Here is a 23,619-nt window from a genome sequence, read left to right as displayed (position 1 = left end):
GAATCTGCCAAAGTATAACCCATGGTCAGCTGCTTACTAGAATGAGGCATCCAAAGTGAAGGAGAAATAATAGCAATGCTTTTATTTGTATAGTATTTTAGAATTTTCAAAATATTTAAACATTTTATCATTTAACTCTCACAATACCCTTCTGGCCAAGGGAATATTGTTATTTCCATTTTAAGAAAGCTGAGGCTCAGAAGTATTGAGTGACTTTCTAAATGATCAAATTGGGACTAGACCCTTAGAATCCAAGAGACAGAAGAGAGTGAGGAAGTTCCCTCTACCAATGTAGATTGTTATCTGCTCTTCAATTCATGGCCTCAGAGAGTTTTCTAGGCCTTAATTGATTTGCCCAGGGTCAAACAACCATTAAAGCTTCAGAAGTGAAACTCAATTTAGGCATTTCTGAATCTGAAGTCAGCTCCCTTTCTACTTTACCACATTCCTACTTAATCCTTTTCTTTCCCCTTCTAATTTTTGCAGTTCATCCTAAATATTTGCTTTCCTAAAACTTCTTAGAGATGTAACCACTATTTTTTTGTACTAATCCTTATTTATATGCCACTTTGTACTATCATTGCTATATCCTTTTAAAATCTCATCTCCTTTTGTAATTAAATTGATTCTTTCATGGTTGAGATCATTGTATTATCAGAATTTCATTTATTAAAGAATTTCCTGTGTTTTTTCCCTTTTGGAGTCTATCATTATTGGAGCAAATCTAATATTTCTAAGAAATGTTAAAATCTAATTTCTTAAGGTTAGGGAACCTGTTTAATTGTGCTCAGTCTTTCTTTACCTGGCTCTTGTCCTTTCTAAGATGATCCAATTTCTTTCTTTCAATGTTCCTGTAACTTTCATTCCATCAACTAGTTCTGTTTTATTGATCAGAATTAAATACAAAGAAGAAATTTCTCTTATTCCTTCTTCTGCCTTCTGAGAGATTAAATTATTATCAACACAAGACAAGAATTTTTGAGATGCTCTATTTTTTTTCCAGTGGATTGGAACTGCCAGCAGGTATATGGATAGTTAAAGACTTCTTATCACTATTATATCATGTCACTGATCTATACTGGTAATTAATATTAGGGGAAAGGTCACCCATATTTCTCATCTTCCAGTGTTATTCATCTATGATAAGAAATCTCTTCTTTTATCTTTGTCTTAATGGTTTTTAACCTGTTCTTAGTCTTAGACTTCTGAATTTTCTTCTGGATTCGTCATAATTTCATAAATACAAACATACATCCATGACACATTCTCTTTTGTGATTAGATCTGTTTGTTTGTTTGTTTTTTTTTAACAAGTTCTACTTTTTCATTGCCATTGTCTGGTCATGAGTACCATGCCATAGCTTTATCCTTATACAGACCTCTGGAGCTCTGCAGAAGTATTGTTCTCAACCCTCTTTCTGAGTTTCTTCTTTATTCCACTGCTTCTTCAATAATCAAGGGACATTTTTTTGTTCCTTATATCAGAATAATTGATTGTTGGCTAATTAACCAAGGAACCACAGTCCATTTGTCTTAACCTACATGAGTACCCAAGAAGAGATTGGGCTGATATTATGGGACAGAGGTGAATGTCTAGCTGTCCTACTTTTTACTATTTCTAACCATAAATAAATCACTTCCCCTCTCTGAGTTACCATTTTCTCATCTGTAAAATTAGAGATTTGGAAAGGCCTTATTCTAAATCATTTGATTCTACAAGAACCCAGGTCATCAAGATAGATGCACAAATCATTCTGTGAGAGAGAACGTAGGAGGCAATGGGGTGCAGTGGTAGAACTCTTCTCTTAAATTCTAAGGACCTAGGTTCAGATCTTGCTTCTGTCACTTTCTATGATCTCAGGCAAATTATGTAACTTTCTTGGACATCAGGAGTTGGGATACATGACCTCTGGGGTTCCTTCCAGCTCTAGACCTTCATAGAACTGCTCCAGGCTTCCCAGGATCTGTGAAATGTGGATTTTTATAAGAACAACATAGAATTTAACTTTTTCAAAAAATTAACCCTAGTCATATATACTCTTTGTATACAGTGTGTATTATTGGTTAGTTATCTATCTATACCTATTATATCCATATCCATTCACTGATCTAATTCACATTTATAGTCTACTTTTAAGTACAATGCTCAGGGACCAGAATTCAGAGACACAGAAATGTTAAAGACATTCTTTTCCTTAATGTAGGTAGTAGTAGAAACTACTCAGTCAGTATCCAGCAGTCTCAGTAATAAGGTCTGTGTGTGTGTGTGTGTGTGTGTGTGTGTGTGTGTGTAGTGTGTAAATGTGACATAAACATACATTGAGTGATGGGACAGGAAGCAGTATAGTTTTCTTAATAAAATATTCTTCTTAAAATATGTCATTCATGGGTTACCAGTTTACAAAGAAGTAGGATACAATAAAATACATTATACTAAAACAATACTGTTGATAACTATTAATTTAGATCCTTATTAGTAACCATCCAAAGAAGTTGGATTTGGTTGGAGGGGCAGGGGTTGACCAAGCAATCCCTATAATAATGAATTGAAGACTGGTCTCTTATTTTTACTTCTAACTGTGGGACAGGTTGCCTTGATCTCTCAAATGATAAAGATGAAACCAGAGGGTAATTGTGTTGTGTTAATTCAAAAAAATGTAGTCATGTTTGGGGAACTTAGGTCTATTACATCTTTTTTTCTCCATTACTTTTAAAAATAATATTTTATTCCCCCCCCCCCAATTACATGTCAAAACAGTTTTTAACATTTGGATTGTTTGGTTGTTTTTTATTTTAATTTTGAATTCCAAATTCTATTTTTCCTTCCCTTCACTTTCCAGTCCTTGAGATGGAAAGTAGTCTGATGTAGGTTATACATGTACAATCATGTATACATATTTTCATATTAGATTGACCAGTACTTTTAAATTTTGAAATAAAATTTCTAAAATCTAGACATGGAAAGAAAACGATTGAAGGCAAAATACTAGCCAAGAAGCTGTGAGCTCCAGTGGAAAGGATGGGTGGGTTTGTAGGTGGATGAATAAATGCAAGTAGACTTGTGAAGCAAATATTTAAGGGTTTATTGGCTGATTAGATAGTTGAGGGTGGGGGGGGTCAGAGATCACTTCAGTACTGAAACCTGGGTAACTGGGAGAATGGTGGTTTCATGAATAGAAATAAGGAAATCCCAAGAGAAAAATTCCAAGATACATCTAGAATTTCCTTAGTGTGTGAGAATTCCTTTTAGGCATTTGTGGGGGAGGCAGGCAGTGTTGAGGTCTTTGTTCTCTGCAGAAACCTCAAACAAAAAGTTCTTACGAGTAATATGGAAGATTTTTGAAATGCTATTTTGCCACTGTTGACAAAGTACAAATAATCCTCATGGTGTAATGTGGTGCCTCTACAAGGTAAATAGGAATTCCTGAATGTTTTCTCATGATGTAGTACTTTAAAACCAAATTGCAGCATCAAGGAATAAAGAAAACAAAACACCTCCCCTAGAGTCTTTGCTGTGATTCTTATCTCATGGGGGCCCACCCCACCCCCAAACATAAAAGCCCTAAAATTACACCATTTAGTTTAATCCAGATGTTCTACGTAATCACAAAGTATACACAACCCAATCTGTAGTTACAAAAATGTAAACTTAATGTTTCCCAGAGCTAAAGGAGGCTGAGAGCTCACTTAGTAAAGCTTCTCTCTAAAAAATAAATAAATGAATGAACAAATGTTTTCTTTTTCCAAAAATATTTATTCAATAAATGTATGTTAAATAAATAAAAAAACCTCAACACTAGATCTAACAAACTGTATAATCAGTGCCTATGTGGTTAAATTTATTATACTAAGCATGCTAATTCCCACTTAGCTTTTGAAAGCACTTTTTCAATGGAGAAAAACTTTTTACACTGTAATCTGTAAAGTAGTTAACGGCTCACCTGTTTTATAGGAAAGCAAGCTGCCTTCCTTTCTATGGCATGACATTCCTCTGCTGTGGTCTTTCCTTCTGTATTAAAGTCATATTGCATTTTCATAACTATAAGCATAACAGACATTAGCTCTTGGTATTTCCCTGCAAGCTAGATGAAATTAAGGAAAGGTTTGGGTACAATACTCCATACCCACTTCAGGAAAATGATAGCCAATTTCCCTCAGAAGGACGGAATTCAAATCTCATACAATAGAATCTTGAGGTGGCATTGAGAAGTCTCTTTAATGTTTGTGCAACAACTTACATATCTCTCTATTTCCTTTGTAAAGGGGGAAGAGTCCTGCACAAGCTGAACTTTCCTATCTAAACAAAGCAAAATGGTTAGAAATGTATGGCGTAGACATGCATGTAGTTAAGGTAAGATGTGGAGAAGAATCTCAGTAACTAAATGACCTCAGTAGAGCTGCTGTTAAAAACTTAGTAACAAGATTTTGATAGTACATTTTGTGTTCTGTTAAGACTGTTAGTTCCTTGAGGATAGAAATTTAATATTACATAAGGGTTGAATCTCTCTCAGTGCATAGCACATTGCTAGCTACTTTAAAAATGTTTTTTTATATTGAATTTAAACATTAAACCTGTATACTGATTGTCACTTCTTTTGTTTATAGGGAAGAGATGGCTGTGAATATGCTCTTGGTCTAACACCAACAGGGATATTAATCTTTGAAGGAGCTAACAAAATAGGCTTATTCTTTTGGTAATTTAGCTTGTCTAATATTTTAATTTTAAATGTGTCCTATTTTATGATAGACTGGTATGGTAGATGATAACAACATTGAAAGTTAGCATAGCATAGTGAACTGAAGACTGACCTGGAAATTAGGTATATATGGGCTCAAGTAGGACATAGCATATAAGATCTTGATTTCTATTGCTGAAGGGAATTGTCATATTTGGAAGTATGCCAAAGTAAAAAAATCACACCCTCCCCCCCAAAAAAGAGAGAGATAAAATATTGAGGTGATTTTTACAAAACTCAGGTTCATTTTTAGAAAACTCATATCTTCACATCCCTCATGCTTGCCTCCCACAAATTCTGGATGGACCTATTTAAATTGATTCATGTTAACAAAACATTACCAGAAAGTTGACCATAAGATATTAACTTTTTTGCCCAAGTCTCTCTAGAAACTATAAGGCATGATTATCTTGTGATTATCATTGACAAAGTGATCCTTAAGTTATTGGATAAAGTTTCACCTAAACTAAGAGTTTTAAACAACGAAATGGTAACCACTGTTTGATATATTCTTTGATATATTGCATACTTGTATTTATGATTCTACTGTAAAAAAATTTTTTTTTGTGACTAGGCCAAAAATCACTAAAATGGATTTTAAAAAGAGCAAATTAACCCTTGTTGTCGTAGAAGATGATGATCAGGTAATTTCATTGCTCATTTTTCTACTCTATAGCCACCCTTCACTAACATCAGCTGTGCAAAACTAATGGGAAACTCCCATTTTACGTTTAAGGGACGAGAGCAGGAGCACACGTTTGTTTTCCGATTAGATAGCTCCCGGACCTGCAAGCACCTCTGGAAATGTGCTGTTGAGCATCATGCATTCTTCCGATTAAGGACACCAGCAAATAATAAAACCAACAGATCGGACTTCATAAGACTAGGATCCCGATTTAGGTTCAGGTAACTAACCATTTGTCTAAGTTAAGAGACTGTTCTCTAGAATGGTTTGTCTGACTCTTCCTGACTCATTTGGAGCTTTCTTGGCAAAGATATAGGAATATAAGAATATAGGTCATTTCCTTCTCCAGCTCATTTTACAGATGAGGAAACTAAGGCAAACAGGGTTAATTAAGCAATTTGCCTATGCTCACACAGATAGTAATTGTCCAAGGCCAGATCTGAACTCAGGTTTTCCTTGACTCTAGGCTTGACCCTCTATCCACTTTGCCACCTAGCTGCTCCAAAAGATGAGGCAGGTTTATCCATAAGAAAAGCAAATATTCCCAGGCAGCAATAATAGTATTGCAGTGACCCAAGGAAAGGAAGCAGTGCCTTAGTGAGACTACATCCAGAATATTGTCTACTTCTGATGACTTTGGGCAATTCTGCCTTATTTAGTCTAATTCATGCACAAGTAAAGACACCATCCATTAATGTCACTGATCTTGTTTGAAAAATGAAATACAAACAACACCATTCTAGAAAGGACATTGAGTCATTTCAAAGGATGGTGACCGGGTTGATGAGGAAGCTGCATTGGTTGAAGGTGTAGATAATATTTAGCTTGAGGAGAAGACTTAGGGAGTACTCTCTTCAAATAGCAGAAAAGAAATGACATTTTTTCCCTATATCTCAGATTGCAAAACTTGGAGATTTGGTTGGGAATTATGGAGAAGCAGTTTTAATATAAAGAATTGGTTTAATACAAATAACAAGATTTCCTTTCAATCAGAGCTGATAGGATTATATTGTTTCTGAAACTTTGAAAGTTGGTTTTTGGTTGTTTTTTGCAAGGCATTGGGGTTAAGTGACATGTCCAAGATCACGCAGTTAGGTAATTATTAACTGTCTGAGGCCGAATTAGCTGCCCCTGGAGGTAGTAAGTTGGGAATGTTAAGGATGACATTCTGGTCAGATATAATGATGAGGGCCCCTTCCAGTTTGAAGTCTGTGGTTCTGTTAGAATATCATATTTAATCATAAAACTTGTCACCTAGGAATGCAATCATACCTCTTCCCATGTAATACATCTTGAAAATTTCTTTCAAATTATGGAAACTTACCCATTTGAGGGGCGGCTAGGTGGCGCAGTGAATAGAACACCGGCTCTGGAGTCAGGAGTACCTGAGTTCAAATCCAGCCACAGACACTTAATAATTACCTAGCTGTGTGGCCTTAGGCAAGCCACTTAACCCCATTTGCCTTGCAAAAACTTAGTGACAGTATGAGGAAACCACTGTAGAACTCTTTTTAAAAAACCTAGGCATTTTCTACTTTTTTTAAGAGGTGGTTGAAAATGTAAAAAATAGGCAAATTTTCTTTAAGGAAAAAATACATTTTTTTAAACAAATATCTGATTGCTTCTAAAATGCTGAAACATTTATAGGGAGGTTTTAAAGAAACTCACTCGTATATCTGCATGCAATTTGAGGAAAAAAAATAAATGAATGACATATGAAGGGGTATGTGTGTGAGGAGAGGTGTCCTACATGATGCAAAGAAAGATTTATGTCTTTGTAGTTGCTCTATTCCTTTCTGACCTCTGCCATCTTGGGCAAGTTACTCAACCTCTCTGGACTTCCTTATCCTCATCCATAAAATGAAATAAATAACCCCTAAGGTCATTCCCAACTTTAAAATCTACAATCCAATATCATCATCATCATCATTATTATTATCATCATTATTTTTATTATTTCTTTTAGGAAAAGAACATGTAAATGGATCAGATGCTATTTTTTTTAAAGAAATTTAGTCATTCCTAAAGTTATATCTGTACATTCAGATAATGTAGCTGTAACCAAATACTACCATTTACCTAATGGTATCTCTCTGAATTTTAATGCCTTGGAGGAAATTGTCAACTTCTAAAACTTTCTCGTCACTAATCAAACTTGTTACATCATAAAAATTGATATAGGGTCAGCATTTTATCTCATATGATAACAGATTGATCCATTGGCTAAATTTACGATTCACTTGAATTCTTGAACTTCATGATTGACTTGAAACAATGATCTCATTTAATCTAATAAAACTCGTTTCATATGTATTCTTTCGCAGATATATTCTAATAAAGTTGTTTTTTTTTTAAAAAAAACTTTATTTTCTAGTGGGAGAACAGAGTATCAAGCCACTCATGGGGCCCGGTTAAGAAGGACCAGTACATTTGAAAGAAGACCTAGTAAACGATATCCATCAAGGAGACATTCAACTTTTAAAGGTTGTATGTTTTGCACTGTGTCACAAATAATATATTTTTCTTTAACATATCAAATGCTATTATAATGCACTTTTTATTTTTAGACAGGTTACTTTCATCCTAGAGAAGAAACAAATTTAATTGATGTTTGCCATGCTACTATTTCCTTTTGTTCTTTCTCTTTTATGTTTTTTTGTACTCTCAACCAACTTTGTCTGTCACTACCTTATCCTTCACCCTTTTATGAATACTCAATGGGGTCTTACAAATGTCATGGGAAAAAGAGACATTTTAATGGTAAGAGTGAAGTAACTATCTCACCTAGAATAAGCTTATCTTTTGCAAAACCAACATTCCCTGCTATTGTACCATGAGAATTATAGTAGGAGGGGGAAACAAGGGACAGTGAAGAGATTAGACTCAATTAAGCAAAAAGCTAGCAACATGATTTTTCAAATGTGAGTGTTAAATCTATGTATAGACATTCATATTAAGACTTTAGTAATTGTCAGTTGACTTGTGATGACCCTTCATAATCTGTATTGGCACAGTCCTCCTTCTCCAAGGGTCAATTTGAGTCCTTTGACTTTCAAAGTCAGGATGTATTGTCCATGTGGCTCAGCACCACCATCAAAGTAAGTTATGTTTAATTGGCATCATAGACCTCATAGGGCCTTATATAACTTTTGATCCCTTCCCAACAGAAAAAAACTATTCCCCCCCTTTTTTTTTTGCAAGGCAATGGGGTTAAGTGGCTTGCTCAAGGCCACACAGTTAGGTAATTATTAGGTGTCTGAGGCCTGATTTGAACTCAGGTATTCCTGACTCCAGGGCCGGTGCTCTATCCACTTGCACCACCTAGCCACCCCAAGCTATACCATTATAACTCTTAATAATCAGTCTCACAGGCCCTTCTACCAGCTTATAATAATCAAATGAGGAAGGTTTTCTTTTCCTTTGATGGTAAAGTGGTCTTACTACAGCTTTTTTATGATCTACAGGAAAAGTCTCATGCCAGGTACCCTTGTAAAACATATCCATTAAGAAGAAGGAAGATCAGCCACTCTCTAGCAGCAAAATACCTTAAAAAGAAGGGGATATGATTGAGATAGGAATGATGTGAGAATAATGGGCTGATACAATAGAAGAACATTATTAAGCTTGTGTGATTCATGGTGAAATTGGTGTTACAGATTTCATAATTGTTATAGATTAATAACTTGTATAGTGATAAATTGTATTAATCTCACTGTAAGCTATCCAGTATTAAAGGGCAGGAAGCCATAAATCAAGCCCAGGAAAGTAGCAAAGAAAATAAAGAACCAGTTGCTGGTAGGTGGTGGTCTTACCCTAAGTTAGTGAAGAAAACCTTTGTAAAGACTAACAGACTGCCTTCTGTGGGGGGGGGTAGGGGAAAAATTGTAAAATTCAAATAAATATAAATATTTTTCCCTTTTCATCAGCTTGTCTTAATTCAATCAACTCTGTACATATCTAATTAACCTTTGCTTTCTCCTGTTACCCTCCCTAGCTGCCATCCTATTTCTTTTCTTTCTCTCCTTTATTTTATGGACAGATTTCTTGAGCTAGGTCTCACTGGCTGCTTCCGTTTCTTCATTACCCTGTGAGGTGCTCTACCATCTGGCTTCACTCCTATCATTTGGCTGAAAATTCCTTTTAACAACTCCAAATACTGCTTTTCTTTAAACTTAATCTTTTTTTTAATGTCTCTGCTATACTTAATACTGTTAACCAGCTTTTCTTTTAGAATGTAGGTGGAAAAAAAAAGGAAAAGAGAGCTAGTATTGAATCTTGGAAAGTTGTGGATTTAATAAGTTTCCTTTTTTAAAAACTGGCAATAGAAGAGAGGGAAAATCCATGCATGTAGTCCTCATAAAAGGAAGGTTGAAAGAAATAGTAAGAAGTGGTCCCATCTATGTACTATGAGAAATTTGAAGGGGGAAAGAAAATTTTTACTCTGGTGGTGAGTGGAATTATAGAATATTTCATGGTACATCTGAGTTGGACCTTGATGAAAAAAGTGGAGAAATTTAACAAATGGCAATTGAGATAACTAGAGCATGTCTAATCTAGGTATAAGCAAAGAATCAATCATTCAACAGAACATTTATTAAATAGCTACTAAGCATGAGGTACACAGAAGACAGGAAAGAACAGAATACGAAGAAGAAGTGAAGAGTAGTGGTCAGCTCAAATGTGAAAAGGAGTCCTACCGAGTCTACCTCAACACTGACTTTCACTTTTGACCCTTTCTCTCCATTCACACAGAAGTTACTGCTAGCCCAGGCCTTTATCACCTTTCATATAGACTGCTCTCATAGCTCCCTCAATGGTTCCCTTCTTTCATTCTCCCCCCTCTCTAGGCCGACCTCCATAAGGCTGCCAAATTGATATTCTGAAAAACAAATCTTACCTTTTAATTCAGAAATCTTCCGTGGTTCTCTTTTATTTTTAGGGTTAAATACAAAATACTCAGACTCACTTTTTAAGTTCTTCATTAACAATCTGCTTCCTACCAATCTTTTTAGACTTGTTTCATGTTGTTCCAGTTAAACTGGGCTGCTAGCTAATCCCGCTTCAGAATATTCCATCTCTTCCCTCCATGCTTTTTTGGACAAGTGGCTGCCTAGGTTTGGAATCTTCTCCCTTTTCAGTACTACCTTGTAGAATCACTCATTCCCCTACCCCCACCCCAAGGTTTCTCTTGATACTCTCTTGATATTGCTTTGTATATATGGGATGTCCCATTGAGCCTTGATGATAGAGTCATTTGCATTTGTTGGTATTTCTAGCACTTCATTAACTTTCACATAATAAAGTTTTAAATTAGGTCATATGGCAAGCCGACACAGACAGGTTGAAGACAAATCGCAGTTTATGAATTTATGCTTTGTTCAGAAGGCAACAAAAAGTTGCAAAAGCATTTTTAAGTAGAATTGCTAGAGAGAACAAAAACTTAGAAGCAAAAAGATGAGGGTAAGAAGACTTGTAAACTGCTTCCTGAGGACAGGGACCTTTTCTTATAATTTGGTAGCTCACACTGCACCTGAGTAGATAGGAGATACTGAGATTTTTTTTGTATCTTTTCTAGGACCTAACATAACACTGTGGTATATAATTCTTAACAAATGATTGTTGAATAAATGATTCTTGGTATGTGGTGAAAAGTATAGGAGAACTTATGGGCAATAGAAGAGAGGAGAAGAAAGACAAGGAAAATAGACAATAAAAAGTAGAGGAGGTAACCATCTAGGAGAAGACTGTAGTAAGTGTTGGGAGTTGATGAGAACTAGAGACTTTATTTACTACTAAAATAAGGGAATGCCTTTTCAGGAGGAATGGTTGCCCTGTGCTAGTTGTTTCTCACTTCCTAACCCCTTTCCCCGCCTCTGTTGACATTCCATATTTCTTGTTCCATCTGTGGAGTGGTGGATAAAACACTGAATGAAGCATTTGATTATATTGCCTCTGAGAATGAAGAGCCTCTCAGAGTTTGAGGTGATAAAGACATGATAAAGCCATGGTGAAGAGGTTACTTTTTTAGATTAGAAAAAGATTCTTGTAAAGATGTACTTCAAATACAAAATTAGTTCATTCAACCTGTCTCTTTCCAATCTGTCTTGAGGAAGCTTGTAAAATTGTGATTTCAGTTTCTGGTATATTGGCTTAACATTTTTTGTTTGTTTTTTTAAGCAAACAACCCAGTGAAAGCAGCCCAGCTATGGTAAGTATTACCCAGAGCTTCATTTTACTGCTCTTTATTATTTCCTAATACATCTAAAGTATGGATATGAATCCTAGATGTAATTCTTATTTTTCCTTTTCTGTTCCTGAATCCTGAATGACCATTTTTTGGGGATGTTGGAGAGGGGATTCCTATTCAGGCATGGGTTGGTTGCAATGAGATGTTAGATTCCTTCCAACTCTCACCTGCTCTGATTCTGCTGGAAAGAATATTGAATTTGGAGTTCTGACATTTAATTTCTGACATGTGAACTTAGACAAATCACTAATGATTTGAGACCAAGTGTTTTCATTTACACAATGTGGGAAAAAATGCTGGCAGTGCTATCTCACCAAATTATTGCCAGAAAACAACTTTGTAAAGTATTAAATTAAATGTGAACTGCTGCTATCATCATGCCTGTGGCTCTCAGTAGAAAATTGTTTTTGGACAATAATATGCTGGAAATTATTAGTCAAGAGCATTTGGTTTCTGAAACCTTTCACAGTCATTCACCAAAATTCAATTTGATTCAACCAATGTCCATTAAGTATTTATTAAGTATAAAGCAGTATATTAGACCCCAGAAAAATAAAAATAGATTTAACATAAACCTTGTTTTCAAAAAATGAAGTAAAAAGAGAAGAAAAGTGATCCACAGCAACTACTTACAGAATCTTAGAGGAAAAAAATAATTTTAGTCACAAAACTTACATGATTGACTAGAAGAATAAAGCAAAAGATAAATGAAATAAAGCCTACCACTCCTATACATGTTCTCTCTCATACACACACATACACACACACACACACACACACACACACATAATATGTCAGGGTCTCAGATTTAAACAGTTTTTTTACCTGCAGAATACATACTATTTATTCCTTGCTTTCTGGACTATCATTAACTACAAATCTTTATGGATCATGTATCTCCCTCCCCTTGCATATCTTTATCTTACTGTAAAATAGTATTTGTTACATTAAAAAATCCCCTAATCCATTTTTCATATTGTGGAGCTGTGCAGTGATGTGGAGATGACTTGAAGCTACTCAAAGGAAAGAGAATTCTATTAAGTCTCCCACAAGCCTAAGCCTTATGCCAAGTTAATCATACAAGTTTCATTTTTTTCAGACCTTCTTATCTGACTTCATGAATTTTCATTGATTTTTGCTTTGTACACTGGCAAGAATAAAACAATATTCAGTTTGAAAGGGAGAAATGAAATAAAATGGGAGTTCATGTGGAAAAAAATTTATAAGAGAACAAACTAACTTAGAACTGAAGGCTAAAAACCTTAACCAAGTAGTAGACTCCCTGAAAAATGAATAGAACAATCAGAACTTAGTGATTCTATGATACAAAAGAAATATTAGAACAAAGTCAAAACTTTCTGTCTTCTAATTAAAAAACAAATGACTTGGAAAATAGGGTCAGGAGAGATAATTTAAGAATGATTGGACTCCCTGAAAATCAAGACCAAACAAAAACTTGAATACTATATTTCAAGAATCATAAAAGAAAATTACCCAGATATGCTCGAATCAGAGAGCAAGGTGAAAATAGAAAGAATTTAGCAATCATCTACTCAAAGAAACTTCAAACTGAAACCATCCAGGAACATTATAGCTAAAACCCAGAGATTCCAAGTCAAAGAAAAATACTACAGATTTTTAAGTTATTTTTAAGGACCTTTGCATCATGTAATAATAATAATATATTAAGGGCAGCTAGGTAGTGCAGCAGATAGAGCATTGGTCTTGGGAGTCAGGACAATGTGAGTTCGACTCTGGCCTCAGACATTTGATTTTTACTAGCTGTGTCACTTTGGGCAAGTCATTTGCCCTGACTGCCTCACATCCATCTCCAGTCATCCTGAACCATATCTGGCCATTAGACCCAGATGTCTCTGGAGGAGAAAGAAAGGCTGGTAACTTAGCATGGTATCCCTTCACTCAAATTCAATTCATGTGCTTGTCATGGCATCACCCCCCTGATGTCATGACCCTTCCTTGAAAAAGGACGAACATTATTATTAATAATATACTGGAAAGTGCCTTGTAAAATACAAAATGCTGCCTGGCCACTATGTAATACCATTCAACACATGTATCCAACACAAACTCCATGGCTTTTTAGCTCTGCCATGCTAATAAATAAGAGCGAATGATGGATAGAAAAAGAATCAGGAAATGTTAATGTTACAAAAACTTAAGGAAAAGACAGTCTGTCTAGTATGAGGGGAGTTATATTACAAAGAGACGAATGTATTGTGGCCCCAAATGACTGAAGATTTTTCTTTTTGAATATGAAACTGAGCAGGTAACATCAGTATTGATACTAATTAATGTGAAGTTACTTTCATTTCTGTAATATATTATCTGTTCTTTATTTTAGCTCCAAAAATAATCCAGAAGTTCACAATTACCAGGTAAGAGCAAATTATTTAAAAACTTTTCCAGTATGATGAGTCATTTAATCCTAAATATTATAAGTGATAGTGACAGGAAACTTTAGCCAAGCACAAATTGTTGAGAGTGTTCTTTTTGAGGTTGTTTTGTTCAGGCATGCTGTTGTCATGCTCATGGGGGATGCCCCTTCTCTCAGAGGTTGAAGGAATAATAAGTAATATTATTGGGTCCAAATTAATGTGAATAAGCTTTTCTGACTTTTCCACTATTTTATCAATCTTATATTAAAGTAAAAGATTTGTCTGTAGTAGGTGTTTGATGAATGTTGAATTTCATTAAGTTGATTTGAATAAAATGGGCAAACCTACCCAAGACTTCATTAGTCTTCTGATCTAGAATATTCCTTACATTAACAACTTAAGGTGCTATTATCATCATGACTTTAAATGCCACAAATTTTAGAATTGTGCCTTTAGAAACTGAATACTTGTCATGATATTTCACTCACAGGCTTTTGCCCATATCTTAGTCTTAGCAAAAGATTTTTCCTCTTTGATCCTTCCGTTATTGTCTTGGGTATCCCTAAAGTCTTAGTGTAGTTTTAAGAATAAACCTTAATATATTTGTGCAAACACAATCTCACCAAGTGAGTTCCGTGGGTGAGTTAGGATGAGTTGAGGTGACTGGATGGAATCTGCATCGTTCTTTAGGACCACAGACAAAGCTGGAAGAGACCTTGCAGGTCATCTTATCTAACCCCTTCCCTAGAGAAGGAGAAGCAGGTTATTCCTCCTAGAGATTAAGTTTCTTGCCCCCCCCCCCACTATACTGGTCAATAATTAATGATTGATTAGTGGAATGAGAACCCAGATCTCTTGGCTCATAAATAGCTTTACCCCAACTACTTCCTAATTATTTTATTTTATATTTAGAAGTATTTTGTTGCAGTGACTACACTGATAGAAATCCCACTTGCAGGATCCAGAGATGAAATATAAATGATGCCAGTCTCTCAGTAGTGAATCACAGGAGAAATGAATAAACATGGGGGTTTGAGCTGAGGAACCTTTTCATTTTCCAGGCTTACCTTTTTTAATAGGTTTTCTTTTTGAGCTTGAGAAGGCTAGCTGTTCTGAAAAGGTTGTAGAATTTGTAGAATGTGGGTACAATTCTGCTTTGGATACATTGGCTGTATGTGCACATCAATCTCTGAGTCTGTTTTCTCATCTATACAGTGGAGATAATGATAATATTTGTAGTCCCTAACTCACAAGGTTGTAAGAAATGGGAAGGGACAGGACTTTGACCTTTAAATTACTATGTAAATTTCTGAAATTGTTACTGTTTTGTTTTTTTAAGTAGTGAATTGAGAGTTTAAATGAGTTTCCTAGGAGGGACTGAACCTGGAAACATCCAGATTGGAATGTGAGCTTTTTCTAGGTTTAACCACATTTTTGATTCATTAGGTATTCAAGAATAATCATTACTTGGTCTTTGGCATTCAAAAGTGCCACAGACCCCCTTTTTATTAAAATGTTAGCATTATTAATAAAATTACTAAGGAAAAATAATTGTTCCCCAATAGTTTTTTTGGGGGGGAGGTTTTTGCTTATACAGCATCCTACTAAACTATAAGGGCAGCTAAATGGTTCAGTGGGTGGATAGAGCATTCAACCTGGAGTCAGAACCCATTTTCCTGATTTCAAATCTGATCTCAGACACTTAATAGCTGTGAGACCCTGGACAAGTCACTTAACTGTATTTGCCTCAGTTTCCTCATTTGTAAAATGAACTGGAGGAGGAAATGGCAAACCACTCCAGGATCTTTGCCAAGAAAACCCCCAGTGGGGTCACAGAATCAAACACAACTGAAAACAACTGAACAACAATACTACCAAGCCCTAAAAGCTTTAGAGGGTGACCCCAACAGAAAACCACTTTGCTAAATTCAGAAAGGTCCATCTCCAGAGGTTTGGCCTCCAGGGGGACATTTTGACTATAGCATCACCTCCTCAATGATGTGCTGTGGTGCATACCTAACTCTCTTCTCTCCAGCCCATCCTCTCTCTCACAGCTACCAGATAGCTATTCCAAAAGAACAGGTACAACCATCTCCCTTCCCTGCTCAAGAAACATCTAGGGCCTCCTTGTTGCTTTGAATTAAAGCCCTTCATAATCTGACTTTAGCTTTCTTCCAGGCTAGTTGCATTCCCCCGCCAGGAGCTTTGTGGTCTAACCAAACAGGCCTCTTCATTCTTTCCTGCCCAGTCTCTTTGTCTCTAGGCTTTTGCACAGTCCTGCTTGGGATTCTTTCCCCTTTACCCCTCTGCTTCTCAAAACCCCTCTACACCACCTAGCCACCCCCTTCTAAGAAGTTTTTACCTCATCCCCAGTTGGGACCCTCCTTCCCCCAGCTACTGTGTATACAAATATATTTTGTATATATTTTGAATGGCATAATAAATTTTTGTGGTGCAGTTGTTTCAGTTGTGCCTGAGCCTTCATGACAGGGGTCCCCACAGGGTTTTCTTGGCAAAGATACTGGAGTGGTTTGCAGTTTGCTTCTCCAGACATAATAAATGCTTGTTGATAAATTGATTTGATTAGAGAGATTGTGATCTGTTTTGGCAAAAGAAGTACATATATCAAAGAAGTCATTAATCCTTTTAAGTATCAAAATAAGGTGACAGACCAAAAACAAAGAGACCCAGTTCTCATGCTCCTCTCCTTATCTAAGCTGCTTGAAGCTGTACACACTCATATATAGAAAAGGTGTCTGTCCTTAGTGATAGGGATCAGACAAAGATGTCTTCTTTTTTTTGCTGCAGTCACATCAGCAAACCATTGTTTCCATTATTCTCTTCAAGTTTTTGATTACTTATTTTAACAATGCTTCTTTCCAGTCTCTGAAACTGTTATATGGATGGAAACTAGGCTAGGTAATCATGCTTTATTTTTCACCTGAAAAATTCCAAGAAGAAAAATTAGTAAGAATTGTTTGTTTGTTTGCTTTAAACTTCTCAATACCCAGAAGGGATATCCTTAAACCATCTTTCTTTTCCACTTTAAATGAATATATATAACACCAAAGATATTGGCTAATAACCCTCCAAAAAAAAGATGGTTAAAGTTGGAAATGGATGAATACTGCCTAGGAGTATGAATGGGTTTAAAATTTTTTTTTTATATTTTTAAATTTTTTTTTAACTAGTGAAACAAAGAACTGGTGAAGGTTAAGGAATCTACTTGTTTCCAATGATAAAGTAGCATGTAAATAAGTTATCTATATGATAAAAACTTTAGAGAGACTGCTCCTGGGAATTTGCCAATGAAGAAAATAAGACTTCCCATTCATCTTATGACAGCTTTAGATGGTACAGTGGGTGGAACAGTAGGCTAATTCATATTCTTCCTCAAGGCACTACTTGTATAGTCCAAGTTTGTTCTGAGAATCCCATGAGGGGATATATATATATATAAAGTTCTTTACCTAACTTAAAACACTACATAAATGCCAAGACTATCATCATGATATTGCTCTTAACATGAGAGCTAGTTTGAAAATCCCATAATAATTATGGGATTTTGTTACAGATTGCTTCACGTTGGATATATGGAGTCTTTAGAATTGCCTGGTCCTACTTTTCTCTTGGGGAGTTGTGATTTTGAGACAGCTTTCAATTTATACATTGTGATACTGGTCAAGAGAAGGAATCTCTTCCCATTCAGCCATTAATTAAATTGATGTGTGATTTTGTTGTGATGGTTTCTTAATCATTTCTACATCTTGGGGGGGGGTAATTCCTTTCTCATTCATATGCTATCACAAATATATGGTATGGTTTTGTTGTTATTTAGGTTTTATTTTTTGCCATGGTTCTAGAATAATGTTGCATATTTAGATATCTTTGCTTCAGAAAGTTTTCCCTGATACAATTCCATTCATTTAGTTCTGTCTGCAAGGAAAATGGAAAATGTTCATCCTAATTCTCTCTCTCTCTCTCTCTCTCTCTCTCTCTCTCTCTCTCTCTCTCTGTCTCTCCAGTTAAAATTTATTCATAGAACTGTTGCATTATATCTACTTAATTTTTTTAAACAAGGGCAATAGAATGATCAGATACAAATCTTAATTTTGTGTTTTTTCAGAGCTCTTGTTGCCATAGTCTGCCATCTACCCCTCTAGGGGATATATAAAAGTTAAAATATAAAGCAAATTGACTCTTGTCCAAATGAAATTGTAAATAAGATAATCATGGTTAATATTTTCCTTTCAGATGCAATACCATCCTAATATGCATCCTGGACAACAACAGTGGCATCCTCATTCTCCAAATATAAGGTAAGCACTTTGGAAAAACATTGTTTTGGTCAATGTTTTTTTTTAAGTTATACTTAGTTACTGAATCAGAAAAAACCCAATAGAAGTAGCTTCCTTCAGTTATAATCCACTATTCACAAAGAAATATTTTTTATATTATATGCTGCATAGATGTTCTCTAAGAGGCAAATCTACTGCCCTTCAAAACTTTATTATTAATAACTTCTGTACTTTTTATGAAAACTTTTAAAACTCTTAAAAACTCTTAAGTAATTTTTTTCCTGCCATGGGAAGACACAGCCTGGGGATTAAGGTGTAATTAAGTGGAAGAAGCCCTGAAATTTTTAAGTAAGAACACCTCCATTCAATCCCAGATTTCCCACCTTTACCTCTACTGAAACTTCAGTTTCCTTTCTCAAAGAAATGAATGGGATTGGACTAGATCAGAGGTTCTTAACCACTTTTGTGTCATGGACTCCTTTAAACAGTCTAGTTAAATCTAATCAAACTATAAAGTGTTTAAAGTGTATGAAATACACTGGATTACAGAGGAAACCAATTTTATTTACATAATGTATGCAAAATAATATTTAAAAACCAAATTTGCAGACTCCTGGTTAAGAACGTTTTAGCTAGATGATCTCTTAAGGGTTCTTTTCACTTCCAGGATTCTGTCATTCTTCAAAGGGGAAGCATCCTGCCTTCTGCTGGCATGGAAATGACAAATAATTATAAACTCATTGAGTTAATGGAAAAACAAAGGACTAACATTGTATGCCAGAGCTTACCAAAACTTATTGATTGGAGTCCTGAATACACTTATAGAAAAATGCCATTATTCACAGAGGCATTTGATTTTGTGTGATTTTAACAGGGGGGCTTTGGTTAGGTGATAATTTCCAATGTCATTCTGTTGTAAATGCCATTTTTTTCTCAGTTTGAGCAAATGAAAAACATATGGAAACTTATACTTATAGAAATATTATTACATTTTTACTGTTTAGCCCAGAAGTCATGATATTTTATCAGCCCAGATTTTTTTCCTGGGAGAGGGAGAACCATTTTATGTATATTCTATGTATATTACTACTTGTATACTTATGTATATTATTACTTGTTCTGCCTAGTGAGCTTCTTAATGGATATGATCCATCCATAAATGAATTTTTTTACCCCATTTTGAATTTTTTTTTCAAATACCTGAAATGGAGGGGAGGTAATAAAATGTTTAACTGTATCCCTCCTGTTTAGTATATCTCATGGTTTCCATCTCATTGTTTTGCATGCAATTTCTAAAGCATTTGTTACCCCTTGTATTATTCACCCTTAGTTTTCTGTTTTCATCCTTCACTAACCATTAACTATACCAATGGCACAGGCCATCATTTCAGGATGACAGGTCACATTGGAAACCACCCACAAGTGAAGATGACCACAGTTTGCATTATGTCCACAACCAGAACCAGAAGAATTTAGGAGGAATACAAAGTATGAGTTTGATGTATCAAGATAAACTTATGACAGCCCTTTGAGACTCTTCAAATCTCCCTGACCATCCTAGTCTCATCACATTCCATGAACATTGTCTTGTCTTTGCATTACCCGAGTTTGTGTTGTTAAAAAAAAATGCCTGTAGGTTTTATTTGATTGGCCTTTCTTGACAGCCTTGAAAGGTCTTTTCAGCCTTTTTATAAATATCTGAAAATAGCCCATTGTAGCCAGTCATAAATCACTGTTGACCACATTCCAAATAAAATGAAGGTAGTTCAAGGCTCAGGAATAATTTTTGTTGTTCCAATTTTAAATTTGGAAGTAAAAGTGTATGTTTATTTTTATTGTGCAGCAGATATAGATATATATCTTTGTTATTTAATTGATGGGACCAAGCAATGCTAGGAAAGATTGGTAATAAGAGCATGGTGTAATGAAAAGAACCCCTGGACTGAAGGGTCAAGAAACTCTTTTGCTAGATTAGCCACTTGCTGGTGATGTGACTATGAGCCAGTCTCTTCACTCTGAGTTACTTTGACATCTTCATCTGTAAAATGGATAGGTGTTGGATTAGACGATTTTATGATACTATCCAAAGACAAGGGTTTTCATTTTTGTTTTGTTTTTTAAATATTTATACCAGGATGAGATTTCAAATGAAAAATAATTGTTCCCATTATTGAAATGAGAGTGGCATAGTAGATAGAAAGATAGCCTTGAAGCCAGAAAGACCTGAGTTTGAAGTCCTGCCTTTGACATATTGTCTGGGCCAGTCACTTAAGCTTTTGGGACTCAAGGTCACACTGTAAGGCTATAAATAGAAAGTTCAAGTACCAACCTGCATTGCTAGAGAAAGTCCCTCACTAGGAGCTCACAGATCTGGACCGTAGCCCTGTAATGAAAATTACAATAACCTCTTTCTGAGAGGAAGACCTTTTTTTTTCCTAGAAAGATTTAAAATCTTCATGGAATTTTTTGGAAGATATTCTAGAGGGAGAATAAACATTTTGTATCTTGCAGAGCATCAATCGCTACTTTTTGATTTATTGATTGTACTAATCATAACCACATGCTATCCCTAAGGGTAGTAGTTGCTGCTATAAATCATTTAAAATAATGCCTTATGGGTGCTGCTATCTTGCCTGATTTTTTTAAAAATATAATTCTGAATACAAATTAAGGATGGTAGAATGTATCATTTTTCTGCTTGAACTCTCTCAAAAGGTAACCATTACCATCTATAATGCATTTGGGGAATCTGATGAAATTAATGTGTATATGGGGAGAGGGCGACTTTTGTGTAGTTTTATACCAGGGTGCAGAATTAGGTGTGTGCCACTTGCTTGTCAGAAGTTCCTGAAGCCACCCTGTTTTATTATTTTGGGGTGAGATTGATATCTGAAACCACCTTACTGCCTTAGTCTAGCTGCTCCTTTAAACTGATCAGCATAGAGCAATATGCTTTCCCTCTAGTCCCTTAAGATTTCAAGACTCAAACCATATTTTCACCCTTTTATAAAATGAAAAAATTCTAGTGCCATCCTTTCTGACATTTTTGATGCAATTGAGTATGTCTTGTTTTTTAAATGTCTTAAAATCTTCTATAGTTGATCAATTTTAGTTTAAAATTCAGCAGTTCTTGATTTTTGTATATGCCTATTCAGCAAAGGAAAAACTCAACCCACTCTTTTCAGAGTTAGGTTTGATCATCTACAACTCTTGGTTTTTTTAAAAAAAATGTTTATAAATGGTCTTTTTAGCAGTTGTTTTGATCTTCAGTGTATGTGCTAAGTACAAATTATGTGTCCTGAATCTTTAATCCATCTTGATACATTTTTACATAAATACGTTTCAAAGGAATAAAGATAATTTGTTGTGTTTTGACTCTTAAATTACTTTTGATGAACTCCTGATGCTTCCTGAATGTCTTCCTGGGTAACCCATGCATCAGTACACTGGGATACCAAGAATTCTTGTCTTAAAAGTCCCCAAAGTGAGCTTTGGACCATCTTGTATGAAGTGAGAGACCTCCTTAGAAGCTCATTGTCTTGGATTGTGCTGTAATGTTTACCAACTGTTCATGTGTGGAGTTATGATTAGCTTTATACAATATATCAGTCAGATAAGCATTAAGCACCTACCATGTGTCTGGTCAACTTTGGAATATAAATATAAGCAAAACCAGTCCTTTTTTCTCAAGGAACTCCCGTTCTACCGGGGAGACAACTTGTCAACATCTGTGTACAAACAGGCTCTCTCCAGGATGAACTGGCAATAATCAACAGAGGGAAAGCATCCCAGGAAAGGTTTCTCGGAGAAGGTAGAAGGTCTAAGTGGGAATATTCCTGTTTCCTTAGCACTAATATTACAGAGCAACAAAGTATTGGGATTCCAGGAAGCAGAGGAAACTCATGACCTATCCTTATTATCCAGAGACAGCCAATACCACAGTTAAGTGACTTGGCAGAGAACTGAGAAACAGAACACTACATCAGTGAAGGAATATGTAGTCTGAGATTATTTAGTGTCAGGACAAACTATGTACTATTAGAATTGAATTGGACTGAATTTCCCCAAGGACATTTGTATATTACAACATGGTACTTTGGAGGCAAGGAAGGATTTAGGGAAAGAACATTGTTGTTGAAGTAAAGAGATCTGGTTTTGAGGCTCAACCCCAGATGATCATGGGTGAATCAACCAATGTCTCTGAACCTTGGCAAAGAAGAGATAATAACATATATTAGGCTTCTGAAGAATAAATATCCTAGCAAAATTGTGGTAATGTTACAATTAACTTTATGTGTTTTTTTTTTTAGGTTTTTGCAAGGCAAATGGGGCTAAGTGGCTTGCCCAAGGCCACACAGCTAGCTAATTATTAAGTGTTTGGGATGGGATTTGAACCCAGGTACTCCTGACTCCAGGGCTGGTGCTTTATCCACTGCACCACCTAGCTGCCCCTACAATTAACTTTAATAAAAGCCCAGTGTTTTAACTTATCCAGGTCTTTTTGAATCCTGACGGTCATACAAGTTTTCAGTAGTCCCTCACAGCTTTGGCTCATCTAGCTGTGCTCTCATCCAAGTCATCAACAGAAATGTAAACAACACAGGACCAAGCCCAAATTTCTGCCCTCTAGACTGTTTAAAGTTTTATTTACCAATTGTTTTTACATCAATTATTTCTGTAAATGCTAAACAAAAAAGATGAATCCTCTCTTATAAAAAAGAAAAAGTTAAACAAAACAGTGACTCAATCTGATAGTCTTTGTAGCATTTCCAACCTCTAGTCCTCCACTTCTGAGCTAGAAGGAGGGAGGTATTTCTGTTCTTCTAGAGGACCATTAGAAATACACAGCTATGGGGGCAGCTAGGTGGCGCAGTGGATAAAGCACTGGCCCTGGGTTTGAATCCAGTCTCAGACACTTAATAATTACCTAGCTGTGTGGCCTTGGGCAAGCCACTTAACCCCATTTGCCTTGCAAAAACCTAAAAAAAAAAAAAAATACACAGCTACGCTTTTAGTTCATTTGTTTATTTGTTACATAAGACAATACTTTCAAGATTGAAAATTAGGGGAAAAAATTTATTAAATAAGCATGCCTTTCAGAAACATTCCAAAAGAAACTACACTGGGAAACAAGACAAAATGTCCCTTCCCGTGTTACTGCTCTTCTATGATGAAATGATTCCTGGCCTAGAGATTCTCTGTCTTGTCCTTTGGAAACCAGGTTCCATTTTTGGTGCCATAACCCACAGTCTCCCTCT

General features: G+C 35.6%; 1 protein-coding gene across 1 annotated transcript in view; it reads left to right on the top strand.

The window, feature by feature from the left end:
• The window catches only part of LOC141500135 (band 4.1-like protein 4B), a 143,924-nt gene extending 121,270 nt beyond the window's left edge, over nucleotides 1–22,654 (top strand). Inside the window, exons 8-16 of the mRNA XM_074203072.1 lie at nucleotides 4,263–4,350; nucleotides 4,605–4,693; nucleotides 5,310–5,379; nucleotides 5,472–5,641; nucleotides 7,795–7,904; nucleotides 11,598–11,628; nucleotides 14,030–14,063; nucleotides 18,318–18,382; nucleotides 19,740–22,654. Coding sequence (XP_074059173.1) covers nucleotides 4,263–4,350; nucleotides 4,605–4,693; nucleotides 5,310–5,379; nucleotides 5,472–5,641; nucleotides 7,795–7,904; nucleotides 11,598–11,628; nucleotides 14,030–14,063; nucleotides 18,318–18,382; nucleotides 19,740–19,893 — 811 coding nt within the window. The 3' untranslated portion in view covers nucleotides 19,894–22,654. The remainder of the gene's footprint in view (nucleotides 1–4,262; nucleotides 4,351–4,604; nucleotides 4,694–5,309; nucleotides 5,380–5,471; nucleotides 5,642–7,794; nucleotides 7,905–11,597; nucleotides 11,629–14,029; nucleotides 14,064–18,317; nucleotides 18,383–19,739) is intronic.
• The last annotated feature ends 965 nt before the right edge of the window (nucleotides 22,655–23,619 follow it).

This window comes from Macrotis lagotis, chromosome X (assembly GCF_037893015.1).
Source record: "Macrotis lagotis isolate mMagLag1 chromosome X, bilby.v1.9.chrom.fasta, whole genome shotgun sequence".
Classification (NCBI taxonomy): domain Eukaryota; kingdom Metazoa; phylum Chordata; class Mammalia; order Peramelemorphia; family Peramelidae; genus Macrotis; species Macrotis lagotis.
Note: the sequence above shows the minus strand (reverse complement) of the source record. Positions and strands in the feature narration are given on the sequence as shown.